At 48.5% G+C, this 13,526-nt stretch overlaps 1 protein-coding gene across 8 annotated transcripts in view; it reads right to left on the reverse strand.

Moving 5' to 3' along the window:
• PRR5L (proline rich 5 like) overlaps positions 1–13,526 on the reverse strand; it is a 68,468-nt gene that overhangs the window by 48,732 nt on the left and 6,210 nt on the right. For 6 of the 8 annotated variants that reach the window (XM_045524028.2, XM_074372163.1, XM_010964667.3 and 3 more), the window contains exons 2-3: positions 2,241–2,527; positions 256–336 (exon numbers count right to left, since the gene is read on the reverse strand). In XM_045524028.2, coding sequence (XP_045379984.2) covers positions 256–336; positions 2,241–2,404 — 245 coding nt within the window. In that variant the 5' untranslated portion in view covers positions 2,405–2,527. Of the gene's footprint in view, positions 1–255; positions 337–2,240; positions 2,528–5,475; positions 5,499–9,899; positions 12,602–13,526 lie in introns of those variants that run through there. The other 2 variants (XM_045524026.2, XM_045524030.2) reach the window with 2 other exon arrangements.

Below are 13,526 nucleotides of genomic sequence, written 5' to 3' on the forward strand. Positions count from 1 at the left end.
GTCAGCCCTCTACCCCCCACCACCCCCCATACACACTATACATGCGAACCAATGGACAAGCCCTCTCTGGAGCACACGTCTAGACCCATAAGGGCCCCAGAACTTAGCAGCCATAAGAGCATCATAAAAGCCAACAGAAGCAGCAGCAGGAAACAAGCAGACAGCAGAACTTAAGGGAAGGCTCCCGGTGGGGTAGCCCCCACCCGCCCCAGCTCAGCCCCACGGGGGAAGGGCCCCGCCTGGCCAGCCACGTACCTGATGTTTTCATTCAGTGCGTAGAGCTCGTTGCTCTGCAAGCCGCCCCCTTTAAAGACGTTGATCACGGCAGTCTGGACGCTACGGGGGGAAAGAGAAACGACCCCTGGTGAGAGGCTTTCTCCACAAGCAGTTCAGGGCTGAAGGCAGGAAGGGCCAGGGAGCCCGTGCCACCAACACGGCCACATTTTCTATCCCCAGAATCCATCACTTCCAGCTGAGGGTCCTTGGAGAGCAAGGAAGACTGAGGCCAAGAGGACCACAAAGTCGCCTCTCTCCCCCCACTTTCTCAAAGGCTGGCAGGCCCTCCTCCCTCGCCTCACTGGACCCGCTGGTGAACAGCATTCCCGAAGGGCAGGCAGGGGGATCTGCTCTCAGGCAACTGCGTGGCCAGCACCACCAGGCCTGCAAGAATCCAAAATGGCATTTCCTGCAAGCGGGAGCTGCCCTAGGCCTGGGGTTCTTTCACTCAGACCTGTCTTCACAGGGCAGCCTGGAGGCCTGTGGCCAATGTGAAAGGATAATTCCTTGCCTTTCCTTGCCTTTTAAAATTTAAAAAAAAAAAAAAAAAATTCAAACATGGACTTTAATTGTCTTTGTCTCTTAATAGTACTTTCCTTGGAAGAACTTCAGAGGGGCTGGCCTCAGTTTTCCTTCCCCTCCCACTCCTGCAGGGGTCCAGGAAGAAGAGTTAGTCCGTGGAGGGGCCGCAGGGAAGTCTTGACTCCACATTCTCTGGACCCCAGCCCAGTATTTCAGCAAAGAGCTGACCACAAGCTTGTCGTTACCAAGGGTCCCAGGCCTTTTGTAAAGACGAAGCCTCCACTTAACCTCAAAACATTTCCTATTTATTAATAAAATACGATTCTGTTTATGACTTGCTTCAGAATACTATAGGAGAGTGGAAGATACAGATTAAACAAACTTGGCCAGGCATTTATAATCTCTGAATTTGGGTAATAGACACACAGAGATGGGGTGTTATACTAGTCTCGCTACTGTATATTTGCATGTGTGTGTTTGACATTTTTCATGATAAAAAGTTCAAAAAAATGAAAAAAAAAAACCCATTTCTGAGAACCCCCTCCCTCCTCATCATAAGAGTTGTGTATTCACTGAAAAAAAGAAATCCATAATGATCCAAACTACAAAACTCAATAATGCTTTAAAATAAGCAATGCACTTGATTTATCCAAAGGGGAAAAACAGCAGCTCACAGAAGGGCAGAATATAATATGGGTTCAGCCTCCACGCAGTGTTTGGCGCACAAACGTTCAGCCAGACACCTTACAAAGGCTGCGTCTTCTCTCCCACCACCTGCGGCTCAGAGGTACGAATCACCCCTGGATTATGCTGCTTAGTTAGCTTTTCATAGATTACGTCTTATTGTCCCAAATAGTTAACAGGTGACTTGAGGTTACTTCTATAGCCCAACTCAGGTCAGCTGACAATTTGGCACATGACTAATGGGCATGAACAGGAACAGTAAGTTCAGATCCAATTGTCCTGGGCTGGTTAACTGACTGTGAGAGCCCAGCAGTCCGCTTTCCCTCTACTAAAACAAGGAAAGCTGGGGAGAGGAAAGGAGAGAGGGCCAAATTAGGAATATGGGTTTAACAGATACAAACTTCTACACCTAAAATAGGTAAGTAACAAGGTCCTACTGTATAGCCCAGGGAACTATATTCAATATCTTGTAATAACCTATAATGGAATATAATCAGAAAAAAAATTGAATCACTTTTCTGTGCCCCCTGAAACTAACACAATATTGTAACCAACCATACTTCAATTAAAAAAATGCATATTAAAAAAAAAAACAATAAGGAAAGCTAACAGATACAGGCTCTGTGGGGAAGTGCTCTCTTCAATCACCCCTATGCCCACGACCTCCTGAAGCTGAGATCTCAGGAGACGCTAAAGCGCAGTCAGCCCCTGGCCCTGCCCTGGCTCTGGCACCCCTACCCACCCAGCGCCTCCTTTACCTGTTCCAGGCTGAATTGGAGCTCAGCTGCAGAGCCTGGCGGGCTGCCTGGAAGCGGGGCAGGTCGCTGAGCGCCGGGGAGCTCATGAAGCGCGGTCTCGGCCTGCGGAAGGAGCCCATCTTGGGGAACTCGACGGGCAGGCTGGGGGCGAAGCCGCGGGTCATAAGTCTAGATGAAGGGACGGCTTCTCCTCTGGACCAGAAGGTTCCGACTGCTCACGGAAAGGGCTTCTTCCAGGGCTGCCTTCGGGCCCTCAGGCTTTCCAAATCCACGACGTTAGCCCACACCTGAAAAAAGAAGGCAGCTTTTATTGAAAACTCCTGGGCTGGGCTGAGCAGCCCTCCTCTTGGAGGAAGTTGGCTGGGACTTTCCGGCCAAACCATCCTAAAAACAATCCCAGGACCCCACAGTAATATCTATACCCTGCCGGTCCCATTCACAAGTGTTTGCAGGCCTCTTTTTGATTCTAACAGTGTGGTCACCCCAAAGTGAGAAGGCAGCGACCATGGGTTGAGGCCAGTCCTACAGAAAAATGATTTCTAAACTGTGCTTGACTGTGCCGGTGAAGTCATAACAGGCCTGCTCAGTTGCAGAGAGCCTCAGGATCTCCACATGTGCCCCTGGAAGGTGGAAAGATCTATGCAAATCAGTGAATATGGCAAAGAAGTAATAAAACCACGCAAGCCCCTTCAGCAGCCTTAAACTAGCTGGCTTTGAGATTTAACTTGCCCGACAAAGGTCACCCAGTAAGAGAGGCCCCATTTCACTGCCCTTCTTTAAATGGGCCTGCTAAGTGCAATTCATCTGGATAATTATGGGACATTAACTCCTTTTATGAGCATCTTAAACTCCAGGTGACGGAGTTGCCACCCACTCAGTGGCACTTGTACAGGGAAGGGGAGAGGCGAGCAGAATGGATCACTCAGGTGTTCGCCTTCCAGCTTCCTGTCGAAACAACCACTGCTCTGGGAAGCTGGTCAGCACTGAGGGTCACAGGGTGGGCTCCGGTCTCCCTCCACTTCTCCATTCGCGACCCTCCAGGCCTCCCACTCCAAGCCATGTGTGCGCCCAGCAAGACACCTGGGCAGCCCCAGCCACACACAAGACTCCTTTTAACTAAGGGTGGTTTTCAGCCAAAGGGATGATGACTGCAGCCTCCTCAGCCTCGCGTCAGCTGCCCAGTGACACACAACGAGGAGATGCCTCTGACTCATGTGTCCCCTGCAAAACCTGCCACATTCAGATCCAGGCAGCCTGCAGCTGTCTCCGTCTCTGCCATTCCTACTTCTAGACGGAGCCAAGAGGCCTCCCCGGAGCACAGGGAGGAAGTGGGCTGACCAGAGTGGCCAGAAGGGAAAATCTGACACACCCTGGATCCACCTGCTACAACGCTGGCTCCTCAGACACAGGCTTGTCCTAAATAGAACTTGGAAATGACAAGACAGATGGAGCTTTGGAGTGAAGCCAGTCCAGGCCCCCGTTCACAAGTGACCAAAGTGAGGCCCGGGGGGGGGCAGAGGAACGTCCAGCATCTCTGAGGGAGGAGAGAGGACTGGCTAGACTCAGGTTCCTTGACTCCTGATCTAGAAAACTCCCCCGCTCCCACCGAGGCCATTCTGTAAACTCCTTGAAGACAGGCATCGGGACTTAGATCTGTACTCCCAAACCCAAGTGCACTGCTTAAGATAAAAATGAAGGAAAGGATAGCAACTAATAAGGCATCTCAACCGCCTGTCTGACGTGATGACAAGCACCGTCCCAGTGGATAAACTTACTCAACCCTCACAAAACCCCATTTGAAGATCAGAGAAGTTAAGTAACCTGCCAGAAGTCACACAGCTAATAGTGGCAAATCGTGGACTGATGACTGGCCTAACTCTACAGCCCATTTCCACTTTGCCAGGCTACCAAACTCAGCCAGAAAATCAGAATCAAATCTACCAAGTTAGTCAGGAACATCCAGTTGCAAGATTTCATATCAAAATTCAAATCTCATGCTGCGGAGATAGATAAACAGACATGAGGAACACGAAGACCACATTTGATGGGGACAGGAAAGCATGAGGAGAAAAAAAATCAAAGGATAAAGCACTGACTGCCTTAGTTAGACACTCCACTCCTTACTGTCTGTGTGACCTTGGCAAGTTTCTTGACCTCTCTGAGGCTCAATTTCCTCCTGCATGAAATGAGCTTACTAGCATGACAACCTCAGGGTTGAGTGAGGACAAAATGAATACATATTTGTAGAGCACTTAGCTAGAACAGTGTGTGGCAAACAGCAAACGCCTCATAAGTGCTTGTTAAACAAATAAAATACCTTGCTGTTATTTCTAAATCTCCAAGCAAGGACAGAAGTGGAAACTCAGCAACACTTCCTCCTGCTTATGGAGACCTCAGGCACGTCTGGAAAATACTCCACTGGGGAGCAGGTCAGGCCTCGGAGCCACGGTGGTGGTCACAGTGCATTAGGGCCCTCGGTGGCTCACAGTGTTACTGTGGCACGATGCCGCTCAACTCCTTTTCTGCAGCTCTGTTTCTGGGCTGCGGGGGGTAGGGGTGGTGACAGTCACAGAGTGAAGCAAGCAAAGAATTTCCAGCCCTCTGGCCCAGCAGTTCCACTTCTGAGAACGCACCCTCCAGAAGCGGTCACATGGTCCCCAAGACTGGCAGATACGCTCATTCTCTGCAGTAATGAAAAAAAAGGAAACTCCAAAATATCCATCCAGAGCGGACAGGTCATACCAAGTGTGGTACCCCCTAAATGGAACAGTTAAGATGCCATTAAAAATAACGCGAATGCCTGTAGTTCTGAAGGGTGAGTGGCCACTGGATGCTTTGGAATCAGACAAACCCTGGCATCAAGGCTCATTCTGATACTCACTGACTGTGGGAGGCAGAAAACCGGTCCCCAAAGACAGATTCACTTCTTAGTCCTCAGAACTTGTGACTATTACCTCATGTGGCAAAAGATGTCATTAAGTCAAGGATCTTGAGAGAAGGAGCTTATCCTGGATCGTCTAGGTGGACCCACAGATACAGTGTCATGTATCCTGATAGGAAGGACGCAGGTGACTGGAGACAGAAGAGGAGACACAGACACACACAGAGAAGATGTGAAGACGGAGGCAGAGACCAGAGAGATGCAGCCACCAGAAGAAGCAGCGAGAGGAAAGAAACAGATTCTCCCAATGCCAGCCAGAAATTGGTATCCAGGGGAAAAAAAAAAGAGATTCACCTCCTAGACCCTCTGGAGGAAGTATGACCCTGTGACACTCTGATTCTGGACTCTTGACCTCCAGAACTGTGAGTGAATATATGTCTGTCGTCTTAAGCCACCATGGTTGTGGGGCTTTGTTCCTGCAGCCAAAAAAAAAAAAAAAAAAAGAATGTAGTCACTGTGTGGCCTTGGACCACTCTGAACTGCACTCTCTACGTCTAAAAAATGGGAACTTGGAGAGCTGTGGTGGTGATGAGAAAGATGATCTAAGAGGTGCTGGACCTGGTTCCTGGAACGTGCAGGGGCCCCACAGGTGCAGTGGAGCAAAGGTGCCAGAGCCAGGCTCAGTGTCACAAGTTCCAGCCGAGGCACAAGACTTAAGATTGGTAGGGTGGCTGGATGAGATGATTCAAAGAAGGTTTGATTAAAACAGGCTTCGAACAGTCTCAGAACGCAGGAATTGCTTGATACGTGCTGATTCTTGTTTATTTTTTTCACCACCACCACCCCTGCTATCAGTCTTGCTCTCCCTGGCTCACCTCACTGGGGTGTCTTCAAAAACCTCCCCACTCAGGGTCCAGGATGTGTTTCAATGTGGTGTCTTGCTTTTTCCTTCCAGTTTCCAAGGCCAGGGCACAGGGAGGGGGAGCAGCCTGCAGGCTGATCGGGGTTGGGGGGTGGGGCAGCAGGCAGAAGAAGGTGGTGCATTTAGTGGAAAATGCAAATGAATTCCACCAAGGCTCCAGCCCTCGACTCAGAAGTGGGAAGTAGGATCATGGCACAACTTAAAAGCAAGAAGTGGGTGGCTTCTAACGACTCTGAGGTTTCCAGGAAAAAGCCATTCTGAGCGTAAATAACAAAGAAGTCAAAGGAAACTGGGCACTCAGTCTGATGTGGCTGCCCGGAAAACGAGGAAAAACCAGTTCCCAGGGAAACCAGACAGACCGTCCATTGGACACGCCCCCTGCAGGAGCCCCTGCGGGCAGGAAGCCCGGCGGGGAGATCCTCCCCTGGGACACGAGCACAGAAGTGAAGAGCCAGCATCCTTCAGCGCCGTCAGGATGTAGACACTGCCATTTAACTCCACACATCCATTGTCTAACTGCGGCCAGAGGGACCCTTATAATGATGACACTGGAGAATGACCGCACATTTACTGGGTGCCAACTGTGGGGCAGACACTTGACACGTGTTATCTCAGTGTTTCTAAAGTGAATTTAGAGGGTCTTGATAGACAACCTTTAATGAAATGGATCAGAATAGAAAATATCAGAGTGCACCGCATTTGGGGGAAACGTGTATATTACACGTGCACTCCTGTGTACTGAGTCTAAGTCTATCAGGATGTCCTCTTGCATGTAGCACTCAAAATGTTTGAAAGCCCTGCGTGTATTACCATTCACACCTTAGAGAAGGAAATGGAGCTGCACTTATGACAAGAACCCAACAGCCCAGTGCCCGTGACATTCATGGAGCTGTTGCTTCAATGCCTTCAAAGGCTCCCCACAGGTCTTAGAATAAATCCTCTAACCCCATCCTCACACCCTCACCTCCCTCCACTCTGCATGCCAGCTCATTGGCATTCCTTCCTTTCCTCCCTCTGACACCACCTGCTCCTCCCTGCCCCAGGACCTTTGTACATGCTATGCCCACTATTTGAAATACTTCCCACTCACTTCTCCAGGCTCAAACCCACACACCCTTTATCACCCAACCTTCACTTGCTCAGACAGGCCTGCCTCCCCCTTCCCCCCCCCAATTAAGTCACATCACCCCATAAAGCACCCTCCTCACCTTCTTTGTTGTCCTATCACAATCTACCTCAATAATTGACTACAGAATTATTACTTATTGTTTTTGTGAGATCCATAAGGGAAGGGACTATGTCGTCCTCAGATGCATCCCCAGAGCTTAGTATAGTGCTGGAATTCCACAGATATTTGACAAGCGAGCAAATCAATCAGCCCTGTGAGATGTACTATTGCTGGGAGACACAGAACCATAAGCAAGTGTCAGCTGAAAATAAACCTCAAGTTACATAGGGCTTTACCATATGAAAACATCCTGGTATTGAAATCTGACAAACCCGTTCGAATCCAGCCTCTACAGCTTCTTAGCTGGGCGACCTGGATAAATGACTCAACTTCTCTGAATCTATTCCCTCATCTGTCAAATGATTGTGATACTTACCTCAGTGTTGTTCACATTAAATGAGATAGCGTAGACCATGGCCTGGCCCCCAGATCTAGTATGAATACTTTTATAAAACATGGTTCTTCACAAAGCCCTCGGAGGCTCCCAAAGGGGGCATGTGGCCATGGTGTGGGGCGAGGGGCACTCTCCCACACTGCTGGAGGGAAAGCAGTCTGAGGCCGCTGCTATGGACGCAAATTTGACAAGATCTACCAAAAATGACAAAGGCTGTACCTTTGTCAGCAATTCTACTTCCAGGAACTTTACTCCAGGCCTGTCAGGTGGGTTACGTAACAAGGGTTTTTACTACAGCTTTCTTTGTAACAGCAACGGGTTGGGAATACCCTAAAGGCTCAGCGACAGAGGACGGCTGAGTAAACCAGGGGCTCCCATGCTCTGGGAGCCTCTGCGGCTCTAAGACAGAAGGGGCGAGAACTCCACGCACTGGCTGGGATGCTCTCTAGGGGACACTCTGAATGAAGCGTGCTAAAAACCTAAGTCTAGAATCATGTGTAAATTAGGCTCCATCTACATAAAAAAGATGAAGAAGAATATTTGCATATTTCACTGTAAAGCATATAGTATCTCTGAAAGGACAAACCAGAAACTGGTAACACTGGTTTTCTGCAGTAAGGGAGCTGGGTGCCAGAGACACAGAGGGGACCGCTTTTCTCTATAAACCTTTTTGTCCCTTTTGAATTTTGAAACATGAAAATGTATTATTTATTCAAACAAATAAGTAAAAACAACAGTGACTGCCCCCTTCTCCCCTCCCCCCGCAAAAAAGTAAAATAAAGTAAAGGTTATTTGATCTGTTAGAAATCACTCAGCTGTTGGGAGGAAGTTAGGATTCAAACTTAGCTCTGTGATCCCCAGTGCAGCGTTCTATCAATTACTGTCCCATTGTTCATTCACGCAACACACATTTATTTATTCAGTACATTTTCTACTATAGGAGCTGTCTTGTGTAGGGACACATGGGCCAGAAAACAAACCCCGGTAATAAAAGAAGGTGAAAGGCAGAACCTTCTTTCCATTTTTGCATCATGCATTGCAAACTGGTCCAAAGGGCGGAGCCTGGAACATCCCAGAGAGTGGGCAGGACCGACCCAGGCTAGAGGAGGCAGCCACTGCTCAACCCAGACTGGTTTCTGCCATCTCAGCATTAAAAGCCCAGCTTTCCCAGATCTGAATTTTCCAACAGAATCCCCAAATCCAGACTTTAAAATGTTGAAATCATTTGACGTGTAAGTGTTGGTTACTCATTCACCAGGCGGACGGACACCTTAGGGGCCTCACAGGTAGGTTTGTGACCTTTGTTTTATCCTTTCGTAGCTGTGACCACCAGTCTTCTCGTGCTTTTCACCCAGAGCCTAATCGGGGTGTAACATAAGCTGGTACCAGCCGGCCTTGGGTAAGTCACCCAGTCTCAGTTAATTAAGAGTTTGGCCTTCCTGATGGCCAGGATTACCTCTCTGCATCGCCAGCCATGCATCCAGCCCCTAGCCCGTGAGCCCCACAAACCTGGGCACCTTGGACAGGCGAGGAGGGGGATCAGATCCTGACACAGCACAAACCCAGAGCCAGCCCCACCTCATCTAGCTGACCAGTCTCTCAACTAACCAACTTTCTGTCTTCTCTCACTTCCCCATCACAGACTTCTCAATGGAACCACAAGCCCCCCGCTCAGTATTACATACACACCCAAGACACTCTTCTGACAGACAGGGTAAGCCAGCAGCCCCTGGCATTTCGCTAAAAGAAACACACAGCAAACAGAATTCTCTAAGCCAGCCTAGGAACCCCGATCTGAACTACCCAGCACCAGTCCACAGGATGGAAACCAAGCCAGAAGTAGGGTTTTTTTTTTTTTTTTAAGAGTGGTGGGACTATTTTGCCAATCAACTTCCTCCCATGATGATTTTATCATTGCTGTTGCTGATAAGAATATACTAACCATCATCAGAGGCTGGCCACAACCGTGAGATGGTGCCAAGCCTCAACGGGAATCTCTCATTTTCACTCTAAATCAATGAGGTACGTTTTGTTATCCCCATTTTGCAGATGAAGCAACTAAAACCAAAGAATTAACTTGCCCAACGTCTGAAGACTAGTAAGTGGAACCAAAAGTCAAAGCCAGTCTGGTTCCAGGGCCCGAACTCTCAACCCTCTGTGCCAACAACACGCGTGTTTGCCACATGACCACCACCTGCGGCTTCCCTGAACAACCATTTCCAACAGCTGCTTACCTGGTTCAGGCAGCCCGCGCATACTCTGGCCCTTTCAGGAAGGAGGCTTCATTTCTTCATGGTACTTCCTAAGCAAGCTGAAGTCACTGTGTTTGTTACTCATTCACTGTCTGACTGGTCCTGAGAGCATATAAGTTCCTTAGAGACCTGAAAGACCTTGGCTGTCTTGTTCACTGCTGCATCCCACCACAAGCACAGTACTGGGCACATAAAAGGTGCCTGGGAAATAATTCTGAATGATAGGAGGAAATGTGGACTTCCAAGCAGGCAAGAAGAACAGCCCTCCCATTTCTGAGACAGAAAAACGCCCTTCCTTCTGATTGAACTGGGGTCCACCAAAGCACCATGGGACCAGGGGCCACCAGCTGGGCGAGGAGTCCTGGGTCTGCATGCTGGTGAAACCTACAAACACGGCAGAGGGAGGCGCCTGCTGCAGCGCACAGCACACTTGCTTGGATTAAGGACCAAACTTCGCAACTTTTAGGGGGCAAAAGCCAGCCAAGAGACAGACACTCCTACAAACAAGAAAATGTTAAGGGTCATGTTTGGACTATGGAAAGGTCTCAACAGGAAGAATGAGACAACTTTCTCAGCGCTCCGCTGGAAACCAAGTGCAGAGGGAAGGGTCTGGGAGTCCGAATTGCTGCAATAATAATTCCATCAAGTTGCAAGCTCCGGTTTACCTTTGCTTCACAGTGTTGACTAAATGTCCACAGGACTCAGCGCTGACAATTCCGAACCATCTAGAAGTAATTATTTCGTCTGATCATCATCATCACCCAGGCCTGCAAACCACAGTCTAATTACCAGAAAAAATCCCCTCCTTGGGTACAAGTCAAGCAAAACTGGGGGGAAATAACCGCACATCTTATTTGCATCTCTAGAAGCCCCATTTAAGTATTGAGTTTCTTGGAGGATGAATTGTTTGGGTGTGCCCCATCCATGCCAACCAGAGTGATTCTTTCTGTAGTCCCTACCAGGTGATAAAGCAAAAAGTCTAGACACCAGCGCAGCCGAGACTGACCATTATGTGAGCAATTACACTGCTGACATGGAACATACATGAAACCCTGGTGGGTGACAGAGCAGTCAAAAGCTACCGTCTGGCAGCCAACCAGAGCTCTCAGTGTGGGGACATGTGCTCCAGATTAACATGTGTGATTTATTAAAAGTTGGCTTCCCTCTCTCTTTGCAGGAACAGGATGGAGCGCTGTTTCATAAGAAAAGGAGACGACGGGAAAGGGCCCATCCCCCCATGTCACACTGCCAAGTGCAAAGAGCACTGGATGGAGAGTCAGAGGCCTGAAGGGGCTCTTGGGACCTGATCATTTCCCAGGGTGTCATGAGCTCAGTTCAGGTCCATTCAACAACCACACGTTAGATGGTGCACTGCGTGCCAGGATCTGCGTAGAGGAAGCTGGACCAGCAAAGAAGAATAAAGTACCTGCCCCCAAGGGGCACAGGGTCTCGAAGGAAATACTTAACATCATGTTATATATGCAACTTGACACCGAGGGCTGTCGCTGAAGACAGACAGTTGAGACGAGACTGAGGGAGGAAAGGTTAAATCACCTTCTCCAATTACAAGGCAGAGTTAACGAAGGGTCAACTGAAAAATACACATTCTTCATTTTCTTGTCTGTTCCTCCAAAGAATGTGGGCGCCGGTTAGAAAGGAAGTTTGGGGAAAGAAAAACAAGCATTCAGAGGTAAAGCTCAACAAGTATCCTTTTTTATCTGTGACAGGAAAGGATGGGACAAAATGTCTCATTTTGACAAATAGTGAGCACCCACGGCCCACGACACAAAGGTGAGCCAGATGTGGTCCTACCCATAATAAAGAAAAGAGAAAAAAGGAATAGGAATTTGGTCACGATTAAAGAAAAACACAGGAAGACCTAAAGCAGAGATGGCAAACTCAATGCCTACCGGACCCAAGGCAGAGAACACAACCACAGCTAGACGGCCAAGTGGGGACAGTGCCAAACTAAAGAGAACCCTCAATCTTCTTTTTGTTTTTTAGAGAAAAGTTGGAAAGCTGAGTTTCTGTCAGATCTCCCAATTTATAAATACTGGGAAAAATAAGCTGCTGCTGCTTCTTTTTTTTTCAAAACATGACTCAAACCAAATAAGACATGTCTGATGACAAAGGTTGGCCCCCTGGGCTGCCAGTTTGAGACCCTTGCGTTAGAGAGTAACTGGAGAAAAACACACACAGCTCCTCACTGCCGGGGTTGGAGGAATAATGAGGCAAGAGCATGAAGGTCACTCAGGCAGGCCTGTGGGAAGGTGAATCCAGTCCTGGGAAAAATAAATAAAGTAATTGGACCAATAAAATAAAATTCCGTAGGCTCCTGTGATATAACACTCACCACTGACATCTATATAGCACTGTATAGCGCTCTATACTGTCAGCCTCATGTACTCGCGGTTCTGAGCCTTGGGATACAGAGGACCGAACTCAGAGGATTTGAGCATCCTTGGATTTCAGGATAGGGAGGCTGGGGAGAGGTCCTGGAACCAATGCCCTGCAGATACAGACGACTATAGTATGACTATAGTTTCTAAAGCTCATTGATCTCCCCAGCAACCCTCAGAATAGGCATCATTATTACCCCTGTTTTTTAAGTAATATTTTCTTTTGGGGGGTAATTAGGTTTGTTTGTTTTGTGTTTGTTTGTTTACTTATTTACTTACTTATTAATGGAGGTACTGGGGACTAAACCCAGGACCTCGTGCTTGCTAATCATGCTCTCTACCACTGAGCTATATACCCTCCCCTAGCACCCCTATTTCAAAAGTGAAGAATTTCTGGGTCGGAGGCCAGGGGAGCAGCTTGCCTCTGGTCCCACAGCTGCAGAGGGCTGGCATGAGGACTCAAGTCTGGGACTATGACTTTTCCAGAATTCAAAGAGAAGAACTCCATGCTATGGTACTTTCTAGATAGCTTCCAGGTGATTCTGAGAGACAACCAAGCTTGAAAACACTGCTCTAGTGAGAACCAATGTTCTCAGCTAGGGGTGGTTTTGCCCCCTTCTCTTCCCATGGGAGACATTCAGCAAAGCCTGGAGGCATTTTTGGCTGCCATACTGTGGGGAGGTGTGAAAGACGCTACAGGCCTCTGTAGGGAGAGGTGGGGAGAGGTCAGGGATGCTATTAAACACCCTACAATGCAAAGGACAGCCCCCGCAACAAAGAATTATCCAGCCCAAAATGTTAAGAGGGCCAAGGCTGAGAAACCCTGATTCAGACTCGAGTGCCTGGCGACTTAACCCGTGACCTGAGAACCAGCAGAATTAGCATCACCTGGGAGCTTGTCAGACCTTGAGGCCCCAAACCCGACCCACTGCATCAGCTTCTGTGGCTTAACAAGATCCCTGGGTGATTCATATGCACTTGGAGAAGCACTGCTCTAGACCATGCTTCCTTGGCCATCACAGCTTTTTTAGAAAAGAAACTTATTATTATTTTGTAGGCAGGAGAACACGGAGCAGCTGGCCCAAGGTCAGACAGCTTGTCCATGGCAGAGTCGAGATCAGATTTCCAGATCGCAATTCCCTGACCTGTATCATCTCCAAGATGCCAGTTAGGAACAATGTGTGGACTCTCTGAACAACTCTCCCCTCTG

This window comes from Camelus bactrianus, chromosome 10, assembly GCF_048773025.1.
Source record: "Camelus bactrianus isolate YW-2024 breed Bactrian camel chromosome 10, ASM4877302v1, whole genome shotgun sequence".
NCBI lineage: Eukaryota > Metazoa > Chordata > Mammalia > Artiodactyla > Camelidae > Camelus > Camelus bactrianus.